Source organism: Brienomyrus brachyistius, chromosome 19, assembly GCF_023856365.1.
Source record: "Brienomyrus brachyistius isolate T26 chromosome 19, BBRACH_0.4, whole genome shotgun sequence".
Taxonomy (NCBI): Eukaryota; Metazoa; Chordata; class Actinopteri; order Osteoglossiformes; family Mormyridae; genus Brienomyrus; species Brienomyrus brachyistius.
This window is the reverse complement of record NC_064551.1, coordinates 5,259,481-5,276,657: the sequence shown is the minus strand read 5'-3', so window position 1 is coordinate 5,276,657 and position 17,177 is coordinate 5,259,481. Positions and strand designations below refer to the sequence as shown.

General features: G+C 48.1%; 1 protein-coding gene across 2 annotated transcripts in view; it reads right to left on the bottom strand.

Annotated features, from left to right (window-relative positions):
• Positions 1 to 17,177, bottom strand: part of fam184ab (family with sequence similarity 184 member Ab) — a 75,873-nt gene that overhangs the window by 7,855 nt on the left and 50,841 nt on the right. For both annotated transcript variants that reach the window (XM_048986403.1, XM_048986404.1), the window contains exons 9-14: positions 16,215 to 16,365; positions 12,914 to 13,126; positions 9,233 to 9,386; positions 8,467 to 8,594; positions 3,482 to 3,666; positions 2,175 to 2,321 (exon numbers count right to left, since the gene is read on the bottom strand). In XM_048986403.1, the coding sequence (XP_048842360.1) occupies positions 2,175 to 2,321; positions 3,482 to 3,666; positions 8,467 to 8,594; positions 9,233 to 9,386; positions 12,914 to 13,126; positions 16,215 to 16,365 (978 nt within the window). The remainder of the gene's footprint in view (positions 1 to 2,174; positions 2,322 to 3,481; positions 3,667 to 8,466; positions 8,595 to 9,232; positions 9,387 to 12,913; positions 13,127 to 16,214; positions 16,366 to 17,177) is intronic.

The following is a 17,177-nucleotide window of genomic DNA, read 5'->3' as shown; positions in this document are numbered from 1 at the left end:
GTGCCCAGAAACCAAATATGTGTTTGTGTATTTTTAATACCATGAGTTTACATTTAAAGCTTTTTCAGACGCATCTAAATTTTAAAAAGCATGGTTCATTTATGCTCTGTTGCTTTATTTTCTAGTTATTGCAAAAAAAAAAAAAAAAAAGAAAATACTAGGGACTAAATGAAACTTAAATGACTAATTGTACCGTAGTATATTTTAAGAAGCAGAAGCTAAAAAAAAATTATTAAAGCAAACAAGGCAGTTTGAGCAAAGCCTTCCCGTGCGTTTTGCATGCCTTGGTAGCATTAGAGTAAAACACCAGCTTCTCTCTCAGCAACAGGCGCTGCTCAGATGTGATTGGTCCGAGTATTTGGTCTATTGTAAAGGTACAGCGAACCTCAAGGGTGGCAAGACCAGCAACAAGGATCACTTTCATTCAGCCGGAACTAGTGACAAGAGAGAACAAGCAGCCGCCTGTACAGCGATGGATGGCGCATCCTCTCGGGGGGACGGCGCATCTGCCAAAAACCAACAAATAATTGACCAGCTGCACAGAAATAAATACCCTGTGAAGTTTTAATAGAAGGAAAAGGCGAGGTGGTTGGGGACTGATTTCGGGGGGTGCTTAGAGAGCACTGTGATTAATTGGGGAGAGGAAGGGGGAGCTGTTCTGAATACAGAATGGTGTCAAACTTCATTAGCAGGCAGAAAATGCGTCCCACAGCACAGGAAGCATCAGGACATTAGCCGCTGAGCTACCAAGTGGCCATCTAAGGCAGACGAGCAGGACTAACCAGTCTTTGGCCAATCTGCAAATGAAAAATCATTAACCTTCGTGTTGCACGGTTTCAGAAATGCTCTGATGCACACCTGTCGCTCCTCTGTGGAAAGCTAGATGATTGCTAGATGATAAACTGCCAAATGACCCATAGCCTCGGCAATGAGTGAAGGTGGCTTAATTACACGCTATAGCAGGTTTCCTGGCCAGCCAGGGAAATGCACTGCGATTTGATGGAAAGTGCGACGGAAAGGAGAACGAAGTGGCGGTTTTCAGACCTGCCACTAGATGGCGCTCACATTCACGTCAGACTAAACTAGGTCATTCCCCAATATCCAAATCTCCACTCCCAAGGTCCCGTCTGGGGCTTGTACATCAGACGCAGCCAACATGCATGAGAAAGCATAAAAATCAATGACAATTTATATCAGCTGGCATGGAGTTCTGCCTATAGTCTTGCTCTCAGTGACGAAATGGCGTGATTTTCTTCACTTTGGCTGGCTGCTCCGACAGACCTCGCTCTCACAGCGTAACCCACTCCACTTTCTCTGTCCGCAGACGACTCTCCCGTATCCCATAATCCAAGCTGCGGGAAGCCGTCATTGGCACAGAGGTCACGTTCTGCCAGAGCGGCCCGGAGGGGCCCGTGTCTGGGCGGAGGGGGGGAGAAGCCTGGGGACCACTGGACCCTCCTCTAAAGGTCACCTTCCCCGGCCATGTCATCCGCCACCTCAGGCCACCATCTCTCTCTCCCTCACCCACTTTTCTCAGTGTGTCCCTCCATCAGTGTCCTTTCTTATGAGCAGAGGAGACATTTATATTAATGTACTCTATTACACAGACACACTTACAGTGTTGTGGGGACGTTGTACAGTTTTTGGCTCTGGTGCAATCAATGATTCCAAATTTCATCAATCAAAGCTAATAACAAGCACATTAGGCATCGTTGCTAGAATATGGGGCGGCATGTTGGTGCAGTGGCTAGCAGCGGCTAGCATTGCTACCTCACACTTCACATGCAGAGCCAGGATTAGAACTCGAACCCTGCACACGGTTGTATGTGCGTAGAATTTGCATGTTTTGCATGTTGTCAAGGGGTTTCCTCCAGTTTCTCTTTACAGTCTAGAAACAGACTACGGTTGGAACTGGTGAATTGTGTGCCACATCCTGGGTTATTCCCTCAGCTTCTGGGATAGGCCCCACAACTTTGTACTGGACAAGCAGGTAGGGCAGATGAATGTACAGTCTCAGAATTAGTTTGTCTGTCACTCCAAACGTCTGTTTTCAGATTATCCTTTGTCCAGATCTGCCCCCACAACATCAGTAATGTCATCACACAGTGACACAGGTTTTCGCACACACACACACACACACACACACACACACACACACACACACACACACGTACAGGATCTGCAGTGCGGAGATCTTGTCCTTCAGAAGCTCCTGGGCTTTGTTGAAGTCCGCCAGCATGTTCTGCGTCTCGCGGTTGTGGCTGACGTTCATCTCCGTCATCTCCCTCTCGTGTTTCTTTATCAGGTCCTGCTCGTGGGCCCTGGAGAAACCAAACGCATACAATCCAAAATAGCTGCTTCCCAGTCCCAAACCGGGAGCCTCGCCTCGCTGGAAGGGGCTTGGGATTTGGTGACCATGCACAATAAATATCACATCGCTTTTCTTCTGAACATTAAATTTTCATCCCTCTGTTTTGTTCGTACCTGATACTGTAAATCCTTTCCAAGGGAGACATTGATAATTTAACGTGCATCTCAGGGAGGCCATATCACCACCGCTCATAAGCGAAAGCGCTTTCCTCTGTTTATTTATTGATTTATTGTCATGTCGATCAGGGATTTACTCTTGTGGGAATGCACTTAGGTCTGGGTAAGAGCTCCGCGTCCAGAAAGAGGCCACAGCCGATCCAGACCACACAGGAGGGAGGGAGGAGTGTACTCTCCCAGAGTAAACCCCCCTCCTCCACCCCCTAAGGAATGGGCTTTATTTATTTATTTGATATTTTTATCTCTGGCTCGAGAATTCCGGAGCATATTACATAATTGGAAATGAAACATGCTCTGGGTAAGGACTGAGGTCCCGGCTGATGGTGTGCGCTGTTCCTCTCAGACATCTTCGGTTTTTAGCCAGTATAATTTCAGCAGACGCCACCTGTAACTCTAATGAGAAGCTTCTACCTGCATCATTCATTAATGCAGCACCTCTGAAATATTGACTTCGGCTCAATACAGAACTGACCGGCAGATTTTTATCAGCCATGCATGTGCATTATCAGAGAAATAATTGGAAAGGACAAACAGTGCTGCTTCCAGCAAATTATCAAAAAGGAATTAAATGGAATCTTCCCAACCACAGAGTGCTCTTCAGCACCTGCCTGCCTGTTTGCACGTACATTCTGAGACAATCGGTAGCACAACATGCAGGAACGATTAAATGTCAGGAATTTCTCTAACTAACATGAATGTACAAGCTTGTCTAGTGGCTTTTGACAAAGTGGTTTTATTGACTTTAACTTCTAACTGGGCAGGTTTGTTGAAATCCTCGTTTGCGAAGAGGCTGGAGGTCGAGTGTGATATTCCTGAATCAACTGAACGAGAGTCATGTGACTAGAACGGTCACCCTGAATGTTCCTGCAGAGGAGACCTAGCTGCCCTCTGCCGTCCCCCGCCAGACTCGGCCCCACCGCTAGGTCCTTCGCACCTGATCTGCTGGTTGGCCTCACTGCGGACCTTCAGCACCTCCTTGCCCTTCAGCTCCAGCTCCTTGGTCAGGGTGCTGATGTTCTCGTTCAGGGAGTGAATCTCATGGTCCAGGTCGGCGATGTGATTCTTCCTGCGGCTGACCTCCTCCTGCAGGTCCGAGATGCGTCCCAGAAGCTTCTTCTCCTGTTTGGAGGAGACACGTACACACGCAGACACACATGCACGCAGGGGTGAGCTGAGGACCTTGTTTTACGGTAGGGCAACAGCTGCATATCCTTTCTGCGGAAAAGAAGCCTTTAAGCTTTAATGAGAATGTGGACATTACCGCTCTGTTAATGTTCAACACTCACCGGCCACTAAACTATTTCCGCTTGGCCAGGCACAGTAGCATTAGGCATTAGTGTTTCAGATGCTGGTGCCAGCATGTTTCTCCAGCATTTCTTAGCTTTTACTCTGCCTGCCTATCTAATCCTGGGCTCACCTGGTACACTTAAACAAATGGCCTTTGATTATAAGAAGCAAACCCGAGAATACATACAGCTTTGGCCTACACTGTCAGGGGACAAGAACTCATAGTACAACCTCAAAGGTCTTTGACTTTTTTGGTGGTTAAATTTACATGCTGATGAGCAGATCCACACTTCCCATAATACTATCCACCACAAATGCAGCTGGGCTCTGCTCTTCCCACGCTGATGAGTTTTAAACACGTCTCCCGACATTTTAAACACGTCTCCTTCTGGCACAGACGGTCTTTCGAGAGAGACTCTCTAGAAGGTTCGGTCATCGTTCATTACACCTGTTCGCCTTGACAGTTTCATTAAAATCGTGAGCAGAATGCACAGTCATGACAACAAGAAGCACCTGAAACCGCACATGGGCTGCGATTCTTAAAGCCGTGTCCTCACACGACCGACTCGTTGGGGGCTGCATGCGATGGCTGGCTTTGCGTCACTCTGTAGCAGGTTACATCCCACTATCTCATCACCCCCCCTTTGGGCCTCCTGCTTTCCTACCCTCACTGCCTTGACTCCCACACTCACACAACCAATGCTCACTTTCAATCTTGCACAATGGTATATATTTTTTTTTAACCAAACCATCACAATTCTGCAGTCAAACCCCAAACTCTCCCCCAGCCTCCCCACCTGTGGACACGCGCCTGTTCCCTTCCTCATGTTTCATTAAAGTGTGGGTTTATCATGCGTAACTTGTTCCAGGGATAATCTTTCCTTCCACTTTCTGGAGTTTATGGTCAGGGCTTAATGACTCCCACTGAGTATATCAAGTACATTGCGCATCTTATAAAGGTAATAGTTTCTGAGGAATCAGATTACTATATGCTCCAATATATACAGTTTCAAACAGGGTAGATCACCATTAGGTCAACAATAACCCTCAGCTTTACTGTGCCTCCCCGAGACAAAACCCCCCGGCTCGGCTGCAAAATGGTACAGCCCTTCATTCTCATTTTCGCCTTCTTCTTGAAGGACCAGCAGTTCAGTTTTCACCTACTGAAATGTTTTTCTTGCCTGCCTGTCAGCTGAATTCATATATGCTCCTTTCAACTAAAAAGTGGCAAAAACCTCATGAGACCTCAGAAAGAGACTATGGACTTTTCTTCTTATTTAGATTCTAAGAGTGTTCCATGGGACCTTGTTAAATCGTGAGCACTGCATTATTAATGGACTGTGTGTCATCCATGTACTGCAATATCTCAGTTTAGTCCTTTGCAATACACAACCCAGTTTTAGCCTGTTATGACTCTAACACACAGTAACACACAGTAACTCCAGAGCTATGGCCTTAATCGATGATCCACATGACCCTGGTGCTAACAGGCAAGGTCTCCTGGGCACTGAGGGGTCAGTGGGTCCACTTAGCTGCAGCTAGTTAGCTCTGACCTCCCAGTCACCAAAGCGCAGACCCAACCAGGGGATCCTGGTTATTACTGACACATGACCACTGGGATGGGGGTGGGGGGTGGGTGGGGGGTTGTCCTGTCAGACTTCTGGGTCTAGAGCAGCATTTCTCAACCCATTCCTCAGGGACCCCCAGGCAGTCCACATTTTCGTTCCCTCCCAGCTCTCAACACACCTGTAGCAGGGCCTGGGTGTTCTTGATTGTTTGGTTCAGGTGTGAAGGGAGCTGGGAGGGAGCGAAAATGTGGACCGTCTGAGGGTCCCTGTGGATTGGGTTGAAAAACACTGGCCTAGAGCATGGTGGAACACAGAAAGTTCCAGAACCAATAGGTCTGCCGAGCAGGCTGGGTTCTCTTATTCTGCAGAGATTCTTGTCAAGGGGTGAAACCGGACCATTAAGACCTAGAATGCTCACTTCGTCTCGGTCATGGTTTCAGGCAATCAGGACTTGTGACATCTGTGCAACTGATCCACTAGGTCTGTTTTGCAAAAACACACGCGATGCCAGTCTGCCAGCATCTGGCCAACTGGTCTCAGTGCTATGAACTGGGGCCACATCATCACCGAGAGATGCCCTGGGCAAAGCCACCTCATTAGCACCCTAAATGGCCTCCCCAGTCCCATTGCTGGTGCAATTAACCCTTATTAACTCCACACTGAAGACGCAAGGCAACGGGCCGAGCAGACAGAACTTTCCGAGTGACAAAACACTCATGATCTCAGAAATGCGGGAGAATATTGGAGCACACCTCCAGTGAAGAAACACGTCTGTTGAAATGTAAAAAATGATATGCACCACCCTAACTTTCATAATTTCACCTGGACACTCAACAGAATGAAGGTTTTTATTGTGCATCGTCGATGAAAGACACGGAAGCCGCCATTTTTTTGGAGACGCAGGTGGACGAGTCAGAAAGTATTTTTAGGCATGAAAGGAGACCCATCAGAACGCATAAAACGCATAGAATGTGTTCTGGCGAGACATGCGCTTGAAAACCGCCGCTGCTCGGTGATCTTTGAAGAAGACCATTAGCCCAAAGTGATGTGCACGCTCTGCATCAAAAACAGTGCGTTCCATTTGATCATGAGCTGCCAAATTTTGAAAAAAAGCTTATGAGAAAGCCATGTAAACACTGTTAAAAACATACTCACAAGCTACTATTGAACTAATGAACTAATTATGAGCATGCACAGGTGTTTTTGACAGATAGTGGGGAAGCCTTGCGTAGCTCATTTTACTGAGAGCTGCTGCCAAGCTTATTAACGTCAGGACAGATACCTCACGAGACCTCGCTGGACACCACGGTCTGCTACGATAACCGAAGGAAATCCGGAAAGACACTGTCCCACAATGAACAAAGTGACAGAACCCAGAGTTATAGTTTACGAGCTAATTTCACTGGTCACCAGGGAAAACTGGTCCCAAGAACCTTAGCCAGACTGGTGATTAGTCTTGTATTTGGCTGTGGAATGACGAACAGCTTACTAGACAGGGTGACTGTGGTGACCAGACGGCAAGCGGCCACTGTTGGGGAAGAGGCCATGAGGACATTCCCATTACTCTACATGAATCAGGGCTTTTATCATAGATTGCAAACAAATGTCCAGGCTCCCCGGGGTGAATAATGGAACGTTCCGGTTCAGGGTGCTTCATCACACATTTATCCGACGTGCGTGAAGCTGTTTTGCTTTTAATCATGGGAAATCCGTCCGTGAACAGATGTATAATGGGAACCTCTTTTGGGGGGGGGGGGTGGGTGGCACGTTGTCATGCAAACAGAGAGGGCACACCGAAGTGACTGGAAAGCCAGACCCAACCAAGCCCACAGGGGTTCTCAGAAATCTTTGGTCTTCTCCCAATAGAAAGCGTCTTACACAACTTTGTGTGGCTTGAGGATACATGGCCTTGTTTGTTCGGGGTGGAGGGGGATTGTGGAGGAGGGCACCGTATTCGGCAGGGTTAGGGGAGGCGAATCTCCTTTGATGGAACATGAAAAGGTGCGGCGAGATCAGAGGGACCCTCCATTACGTCTGGCTGCTGCTCTTAAAACGTTTAAGAGGCAGCAACCTGTTTGGTAACTCACAGAAGCTTTGATTAAAATAACCCTTTAATTAAGCCTTTAAAGGACATGTACATTTAGAATATTCTAGCGCTCAGCCTACACAGTTTACTGCATGAATAATGCCACTGCGCAGGGGCGGGTTCGAGAGTTTATGTGTCATATGGAAGAGGGTTTCAGAAGAAGGCTGCTGTAATCTCAGAGGGCGTTCAAGATCCCGGCAAACCTCTTCGCCTCAGCGTGTGGCTCCTGGATGCGGCCTTTCAGACGGAGACACTGGGGATGGGTCAAGCATCTGCAGCTGGCTGGAGAGCACTCGTGCCTGCCAAGTGCCCCGAAGCCTCTGGGAACGCGTTTCATCTCCTGGATATCACAACGATCGGACGCCAGCCTGAGTCATGTACTGTCCTACTCCGTCAGATCCAAGAGGAGATGGACGGAAATAACTGCTTTGGTATTTTTATGATGAAATACTTTCTAGAAATTATGTACATTAGCGGCAGAGGTGTCTTGCTTTGAAAGTATTTTTGGATTTAAGTGTTGCCTTGCAGCGAGTGCCGGTATTGTTATAAGCAACCGCAAAAAAGCACGGGAGAAAATCTTGGATGGGGACTCATTGACATGATTTATGAATGCCTTAAGATGGCCCCCGGCTGAAGCTGCTGGATGTCCTGACTTTCAGGCAGGCAGAGATCAGCGTCTGACATGAGTGATGTACCCGCAATATCTCTCGGTTCCATACGGCAAACACTCACTCTGCCTCAACTCCACCATTCACGTCCTGCCTTTGATAACATTCCAGAAATACAGATCTTAGATGGATGACCTACCATGGCAATCAAGTGCAAGAGATACACATTTGACTCTTGGTTTGGAGGCTAACTATGGTACATTTACACTACTGCTACTACTAAGTGTTTCAGCTGATTCAGGGATCCTTTGCAGCTTATTCTCATTCATACTGTTCTGCAAAACCCGCTTACTTTCCACTTCCCTCTCACCTGTTGCCGGCTATCCTCCAGGGCGGTCTCCAGCTCCAGTTTGGCGGCGGCCGTCTCCTGCTGATGTGTCTGGCGCAGGTGCTCGATGGCTGAGGCGTGGAGGTGATTCAGCTCAGAGCGCAGGGATGCTGAGGTGGGGGAAGAATGGGTGGGTCAATGGAGGAGCATCCAGAACTTCTCAAGATGCATTGCCCGCAAGCTCTGCCCTGGGGATGGGGCTCCCTACCCAGCACGGTTCTGCCCTGGGGATGGGGCTCCCTACCCAACATGGCTTTACCCTGGGGATGGGGCTCCCTACCCAGCGCGGCTCTGCCCTGGGGATCGGACTCCCTACCCAGCGCGGCTCTGCCCTGGGGATCGGACTCCCTACCCAGCGCGGCTCTGCCCTGGGGATCGGACTCCCTACCCAGCGCGGCTCTGCCCTGGGGATCGGACTCCCTACCCAGCGCGGCTCTGCCCTGGGGATCGGACTCCCTACCCAGCACGGCTCTGCTCTGGGGATGGGGCTCCCTACCCAGCGTTACTCTGTTCTGGGGATGGGGCTCCCTACCCAGCATGGCTCTGCCCTGGGGATCGGACTCCCTACCCAGCACGGCTCTGCTCTGGGGATGGGGCTCCCTACCCAGCGTTACTCTGTTCTGGGGATGGGGCTCCCTACCCAGCGCGGCTCTGTTCTGGGGATGGGGCTCCCTACCCAGCGTTACTCTGTTCTGGGGATGGGGCTCCCTACCCAGCGCGGCTCTGCCCTGGGGATCGGGCTCCCTACCCAGCATGGCTTTGCCCTCGTCCTCCAGCTCAAAACGCAGCGTCTGCAGCTCCTGCTCCGACTGCTGCCGCAGCGTCTCGATGCTGTGCCTGTGGGCCTCCCGCAAGGACTGCAGCTCCATGTGGTGCTGTTGCCGCAGGCGCTCCTCCAACTCCTGTGTGCACAGAATGAGGGTTCAGGTAGAGGGCAGGTGGAGGGAGGGGTGTGGCTGATGTCTGGGTAAAGACAGCCAAGGTGGAGTTTGGCAGCCAGGACTGATGCGGAGAGACAGACGGCTGGGACATGAACCATCACCAAGTACACAGAGGGCTGAGGAATTCAATAAAGAGTCACAAAGTCGGGAAGTCACTCGTGAAGGCAGTCAAAGGAGTAAAGGCTACTTCTGAAAAACCAAGCAGCACATCAGAGACTGACTATAGCATCAGTGAATGTGGACGAGTCATTATGGAAAATGTGTCTCACATAGCTCTAAATGTAGAAGATGTATTGCAGTTCTCGTAATGTTTGACAGATAAGCGTTTAAGAAATAATCTATAGCCACAGTAAATATCGACTAGTCATTCAATGACAAGAAAGCTAAATATACGCCACATTAACGGGTCAGTAACCGAGCGGCGGATCTCAGAATTGGCAAGGATGCTCCAGCTGCAGCATGTGATACGGAGAAAACGGCCCCCGGCTGGAAATAAAGTCCCCTTTTTACTGTCTCATGAGCAGGAGCAAAGACTGCAGGGCCAGGAGAGGTAGGCTGCAGCTTCAGTGCCAAGGGGGACCACCGGGAATGGAGCCAGAGGCGTCTGGGGGCCAGGAACACGTTGGTTTATGCGCGTTCATAAGCTCGTCAGCATCAGCAGCCTGTCCCGGGGTCGGGGGGCCGTCTCAGCTTTTCAGTCATACCCAGAAAAGCAGTAAAAACAGCCCCTACCCACTTCATGGTGCACTCAGTTACAGTGTCAGCCAATCACCAGCAAGTTACCAGGGACGCTGGAGGAGACTGCAAATCCCAAAAGGGACTTCATTGGCTAACTGACAGACTGGGGGGAAAAAAAACATCCAATGGGAATCCAGCAAGCCAGAAGCAGTCCAAAAACAATGGGTTTCACAGTACAGTGGATAGGCAATACGACAAGCCGTCACAAACAGGACAGGCCAGAGAAACAAAGTGACACGACATGGTTTCACAGAACTGCCTGATTAACATCGACCTGCTCTAAGGTTATTTCATGCTCTTCAAGCGTGGCATGCAAATTAGAGATTAAAATGCGGCAAAACATCAAAAGATATTTTCTACTGTCTTTTTTTGCCCAAACACAGTACACTGAAAACACCCATAGTCTGAATAGTAATACAATTCCCTCTGGCTAGCAGAGCAGAGAACAGAGGCCAGGCAACATCGCTTCCTCGCCTCAGGGGCGTCAAGTAACACGATTTAAAATACAACCACGACTAATGACCATTCGCCTGTTGTAACATAGCTGTCAACAGGACTGCTGTTAACTGGGGGAATGGCAGCTCAAGCCATCCGCAAAGGCCAGTCATCATCATCATCATCATCATCATCATCTCCTTGGTTGACCATAAGAAACAGCCAGAGTTTATTTCAGTCCAAACTTGCTGTAGCTGAAGATGTCTGCTATGAATAAACGGACAACCAATTAAGTGCTAAATGGTAGATTCGGCTGATTGCAGAGAGGGAGTAATTGGTGTCTTGCATTAGACATTACGGCACGGGGGTTAAGAGGAACCAACCAGACCAACAGTCATCAGCATACAGGCCTGGCTACGGTCTTGTGGGTCGATGCTGTTTAGCAGACACTGATTCAAAGCAGCTAGTAAGAGCTTTTCTCAAGGGTACAACATCAGTGCCACTTGGGCCCTAACCAGTACTCTACCTGCTGAGATGTTCTATGGAGTCAGCATCGTAACCGCTCCCATGAGACGGGCAAAATCAAGGTGGGGAATTTTTTTATCTCAATATATCATGGAAAAAAGGGTCAAGCTTGTTTTCTTGATACTTAGCTTTGGTTTTCTTCCTATAAAGTGCAATACATAAAAGTCGCACTTTATATACATTTTTTCATAAGTATTTCATCATCTATTAGCAAATACGGGACCCTCCCTTAGAGAGAAACCAGCCACGTGTAAAGACTGGAAACAAGAAAAAAAAAACACAAACGGCTAGAAATTCTTCCAGCTAGGAGGTTCTTGCTGCAATATCTGCCCAGGCACTGACGTAGCTCCCCGAACCGTCTATGAATCAACGCAGCTGCTGCTCCTGGTCTGCTTGGGCAGCGGGGGGCTGCACCAAAAACAGCCACGGGGTGAAGCCACATTAGCTTATGCAAGGTTGTGCTACCAAAAAGCAGAGATCTCTGCTGAAAAAATCCAGCTGAAGCATAGCAACTCAGAAATATTAGTCATAGAAGATAGCAATGTATGCTATGGTGCCTAACTGGCTGCTGGGGAGAAAATAATGCTACATTTCTATAGATTCAGGATCCTGGTTTCAGCTGACGGAGAGACCACACCACAGGCATCAGCACCATGAACTAAACCAGCATGTGGTTATTTATTAAAGCACCCTTGAATAAGTCAACAGAGCCGGATTTTAATGAGACCCGCAGTCTGGCCCATTCGGCCTGAGCGGTACTTTCCAAACAATATCTCCTCGCCATGCAAACGACACTGAATCAGCCGAATCGGAAATCGAACTAAAGAGGAGAATGTCAGGAGCGAGGCTTCGGTCCAGACAGAATCGAGAGCACAGATGGAGCGTCATCTCCACAGCTCCTGCCCAAGAACTCCTAGGGATACGTACACCTTTCCGAACAAGCCTTGCGTATGAATATAACACTGTGGTCCTGCATTATTTATTTCGCCGACGATGACCTTTGCTGGCATGGCTGGCTTCGTTCTGCATTTCAAAGAACACGCTGACTTTAACATGGTCACACACAGAGGTCATGAGTCAGCCGAGGAAGCAGACCAAAGAGTCCGGCCCAAACCCAGAGATCGGCACCGTTGATTTACTTCACTGTGCTGACCGATCTGTCGGCCAGCTCGGTTTGATATACTGCAAAGTGACCTGTGGAGAAGTGATCAGTGCCAAATCTGTGTTATGTAACGCATAACAAGCCCCCCAGTATACGTATTTAAACACACAGCCTTAGAGGCAAATGGCCTAAAGTCTTTATTCTCACATTCATGAGCTGAAAAAGCATTATTTTATATTTTAAGTACTTTCTTCAGCCAATGATTAAACATTTACATTTCGTTTATGATAATTTTTAATTGTGTTTTAAATAGCAGTAAAAATTAAAGGTAATTTAAAGATTGATGTACTACTGTGATTCGTTAGGCTGGAACTACATGTGCAGTTATAGGAAATGAATGAACATCCTGCTAACCAATCAGATTCGAGAACTTAACAGCACCGTGGTATAAAGAAACCAGTGCTTCCCATCCAGTTTCCAGTTGCCAGTTTCCTGCCAGACAATCCACATTTTTGCTAACTTCCAGCTCCCAGTAGGATCAAAAATGTGGACCATCTGCAGGTCCCTATGGATCGGATTGGGAAACACTGCAATACATCATGGGGAGAATTAAAACAAAATGTAAGTTCTTCCTCCTTATTTCGATGACTACCGGTGACTTGGAAAAGAGTGAGGAAGGCCGGGGCACCTTCAGGTCCTGCAGCCGTGCCTCCTCCAGGTCCTGCAGCGCGCAGCAATGTGCCTCCTGCAGCCGCTGCTCCCTGCGCTGGTGCTCCAGCTCCAACTCCTGCAGCTGCTGGCTCAGGTGCTCGCGCTCCTGGTTGAATTGCGCTTGCAGCTGCTGCAGAGAGTTCTGCGACTGCGACAGCTGCATCTCCAGGCTTTGCTTCAGCAGTGAGATCTGTAGGCCAGAAGGGGGCGGGGCGCGGGGCAGCCAATTATATCGAGGGTCTAAGGGCAGGTGCGGCCTCCCTGCCACACCGAGGAGGTTTGGTCAGAGCGAGCTCTGCACCTCCAATGTAATACCCAAAGCAAGTCCACACAGCTGGAGTGAAAGCTACATAATGTACAATCCAGTCCAGCAGGGCCAGTCTGCAACACAGTTTGCAGATTTCCCTACTCAAACACACCTTATTCAACTCACTAGCTAATTGCCAGGTTTAGTAGGTGTTTGAGCACTTGAGGTGTTTGTGTTGCAGACTGACCCTCCAGGACCGGAACTGGGGAACCCTGGTAGAAGAATTTGACATTGACAGTAATTTGAAGCCCAAACAAAGCTACTATGGGCATTCGTTATAGCTTCTTCATAGGTACAGACGTACGTGAGATCAATAGGAGATGCAATGAACAAATGGGCCTGATGATTAAGTAGGAACTTGGGGCAATTTGTCTCTACAGCACAAACCAAAACAGCAGAAAAAAGAAAAAGATGTGACACGTTGTAATATTCATAAAGTAAACCCCTTCCTTCATCAGAATAATCAACCACCTTATGGACTTTTCATCTATATTAATGGCAAACACTGTGGATGCAACACACAATGTAAATCATAAACATGGACACCAGAAACCTCCCCCTCATGAAGGACGGGGCTAATGGACAGTTATAGATCAGAAGGTGGATATGGATCGAGGAGGGTCCTCAGGGACGACTCCCATAAACGTGTGTAATTTAACACCCTGCCAGGGCTGGTGGAGACAAGCCTCTTTCAGGTTCCACCCTCCGCAAAGCGAGCAGGGATGCGATGAAGTTACACTACACTTTGGTATTTGGCGCAGGTGCAGAGTCAAATGCTCCACAGTCAAACATTTCCGTGTTGCATTATTTAACGTGGGTGTCTGGCATGGGTTGGGGCACAATGCACCTGCAGTGTTTGCACGCTAACCGAAACGGCACCTGGCGGAAAAATGAGTTGCTGCAATGGAAATCAAAATGCCGGCTCCGGTTCCTGTTTCATGACAAAAACGAAGGCATAGGTAGGATACTAAGTAACACTGCTTCACCAGCCAAGGCCTCGTAGTTCAAAACAAACAAACAAAACCCTTAATTCCCAAGCAATCGTAAACAAAAGGGCCCAGCAGTGGCCATGACACCACATATCAAATAGAAGGAAAAAAAACAACCACACACCACCAAAGGCTGTTTTCTCATCCAAATGGAACAGAAAAATACACCAGTCACAAAGACAAGGAGGAGGAAAAAATCCCAGCGTGCACCAAGATTCAACTCCGAGCAGAAATGAACGTTGATGTTGAGCAGAAGCCCAACGCCAGGAATGAGCGTTCATGCACGTTGCTTGGGAACCGGATGACGTCGCTTAGGTCCGCTACTCCCTTCCAGGCTTTTCCGAGGAGCAGGCTGAATGCACGACTGGAACCTTCAGTCATACACCCTCTCTCAGAAGGCTGACCAAACCAACAAAAAAACCCAACCCCCCCCTCCCCCCCCCACCGCCCGGGCTACAAAAGAAACAAAAGTGCACAACATGGATTCTCTTCGTCATCTGTGCAAGCGAGAGCAAGTCCAAACCAAAAACAATTCAAAACAAAATAAAGAGATTTGCAAGGCCAGCATGCGAGCCACACGTGACAAATATATATTTGGGATATATATTTCCGTAGAGTACATTTTAAAAAAAAAAAAAAAAAAAGGGAAAACAAAGGCAGCAAGTGTGTAAGTGGGATTCACTTACATTACTGATTGATTTATGTAAAGCTTCACCAAGTGACTGCCGCTAAGGGGGAAAAAAATCACAGGAATAAAGGCACACATTCAGGAATCAGCAACGCAAAGGAAGGTCAAAAAGGGATCAGATGGGAGAGTGTATTTAGCTTGGGGTAATTCTTTCAGATGAGAGAGGTGGTGATCCGAGCCGTTTTCCCGCTCGGAATGGGCTCACGCGTCCTACTGCACAGCTGATGAAATCATGAAATCCTCCCTTGCTCACATCCGCCCCGATGAACGTGGGTCGCAGCGAGCAGCTCTAAAACGCCCTGCGGATATCCTGCAGATATCCTCCTCTGCGGCTTTAATCGGTCCCTTTTCTTCCAGGATTCGGGCAGCAGGACATACAATCCCAAGCGATCCAGACAGATCCCCCAGGATTGACCCGGTTGTCCGAGTATAACGTGGTCAGAGCACAGAAACGGCTGGACCAGGAGGGAGCCCGTGTCAGGACCAGCTCTGGATGGTGCCAGAACTAGGTCCTCACTATTTCTAGTACAACTACACAAGACCTGAACTATAGCCAATTTTGGGTTTCAGATTGTACAGTACTGTGCAAAAGTCTTAGGCAGTTAAAGAAAATAAATAAAGCTATTTATCGGGGAAATAAGTGTATATTTAACATTAGAACATATGGAAATTAACATGAGAACATATGCAAATTAACATGAGAACATATGCAAATTAACAGTAAAATAAAACCAACTAAGAAGAGTTCATTCTCTCTACAATGTTACTGATATCTTTTTGGACCGCTAGATGAACACCGCTTCATTTCCCTAACCTCTCCTCAGGGGCACCTCAGCCATTCAGTGGATTCATTAAATTTCATAACTGGGTCACTTAATTAAGTAATTAGTTAAAAAGAAGCAAATCGGGTATTGATTAACCAAACATGGCGTGATAGTGGGTGAGTCAATAAATACACAGATATATTGGGTGGATGGCTGCAAGTATTGGCATAGCATTGTAAGCATAATTTTCTTTGACTGCCTAAGACTTTCACACAGTATGTCGAAATACTGTAAATGATCATGGGGGGAATGTTACCTTATGGCAACTAAAACTGGTAATCATCCAACTGCTGGGCTACAGACAATGTTAAGGCCTCAGCTTTGCACAAGCTGGCAGACTGATGAACATACGGCGAGCGCATTTATGCGAGGGGCTCCGCATACAAACCTTGCGCTGTATGTGTCTACGAGTCCCGTGTGTGCTTGTGTGGCTGCATGCATCTGCAGCCGTGCAGCCGCATGCCGCTCACCTGCTCCAGCAGGTCCTCCACCTTCCTCTGCCAGCCTTCCCTGGCGGCACCCATCTCCTGCTCCTTGCTCTGCGCCAGCTGCGTCAGGGCGCTGCGCTTGTCCTCGTCGTGCTCCTCCCGCAGCTCTTCCCGCAGCTTCTTGCACTCCTGCCTGCGGAGAGAGGCAGACCAAAGCGTCTCCTTAGTCATCACAACAACTCAACTGTAGACAGTGCCATTTTCCTGACTTGTACCTTCCTCATCCGCTGTCTTACAATCCTAGAGCCGACCTGATTGGCTTCAAGGCTCCCATGATTGCAGAGTGTGACCAGTGTGTGTCCCTGTTATTCATGCACCGGCCAATCCGCTTTCTTTATCATATCACAGTGCTTATTAGAGGAGTGGCTTGACCAGTAAGTCCAGCGGCAGCTAGAGTCTTCCCACAGTCGTCAGATGACAAAAACCTTAGTTACGGTGCTCAGTTAACATTTAGTACAGGCGCTTTTACACTCTACCTGGTACCAAAATCAAATGTACATCTTGGTACTTCACCACTGGTGTGGTGAATGACATCACCAGTGACCAGTGCAGAATGACATCACCAGTGACTAGTGCAGAATGACATCATCAGTGACCAGCGCAAAATGATGTCTGCATAACCAAATGAATAACAAACATGTTTGCAAGGCCGACCTCAAAGTACTAAAGAAGTACCCCAGCTGGTTTGGTACTTTAGTACTGGTAATTGACAGGACGTCAATGGAAAGGGGTAGTACCAATTTTTTATACCAATCAGTCTGTGCCTGGTGCAGTGGATAGCAAGCGATTTATGGTAACTTTAACCAACCGAGTCACAATAAAGACTTCCACTCAACACATATTACTCACATACAAGGAAAATGATTAAACATTAGCATACAGCAATAGTGGTTAGAGATGCTTGCATCAATGCACACAATGTGAAGAGAGTAGTGGTGGAAATTT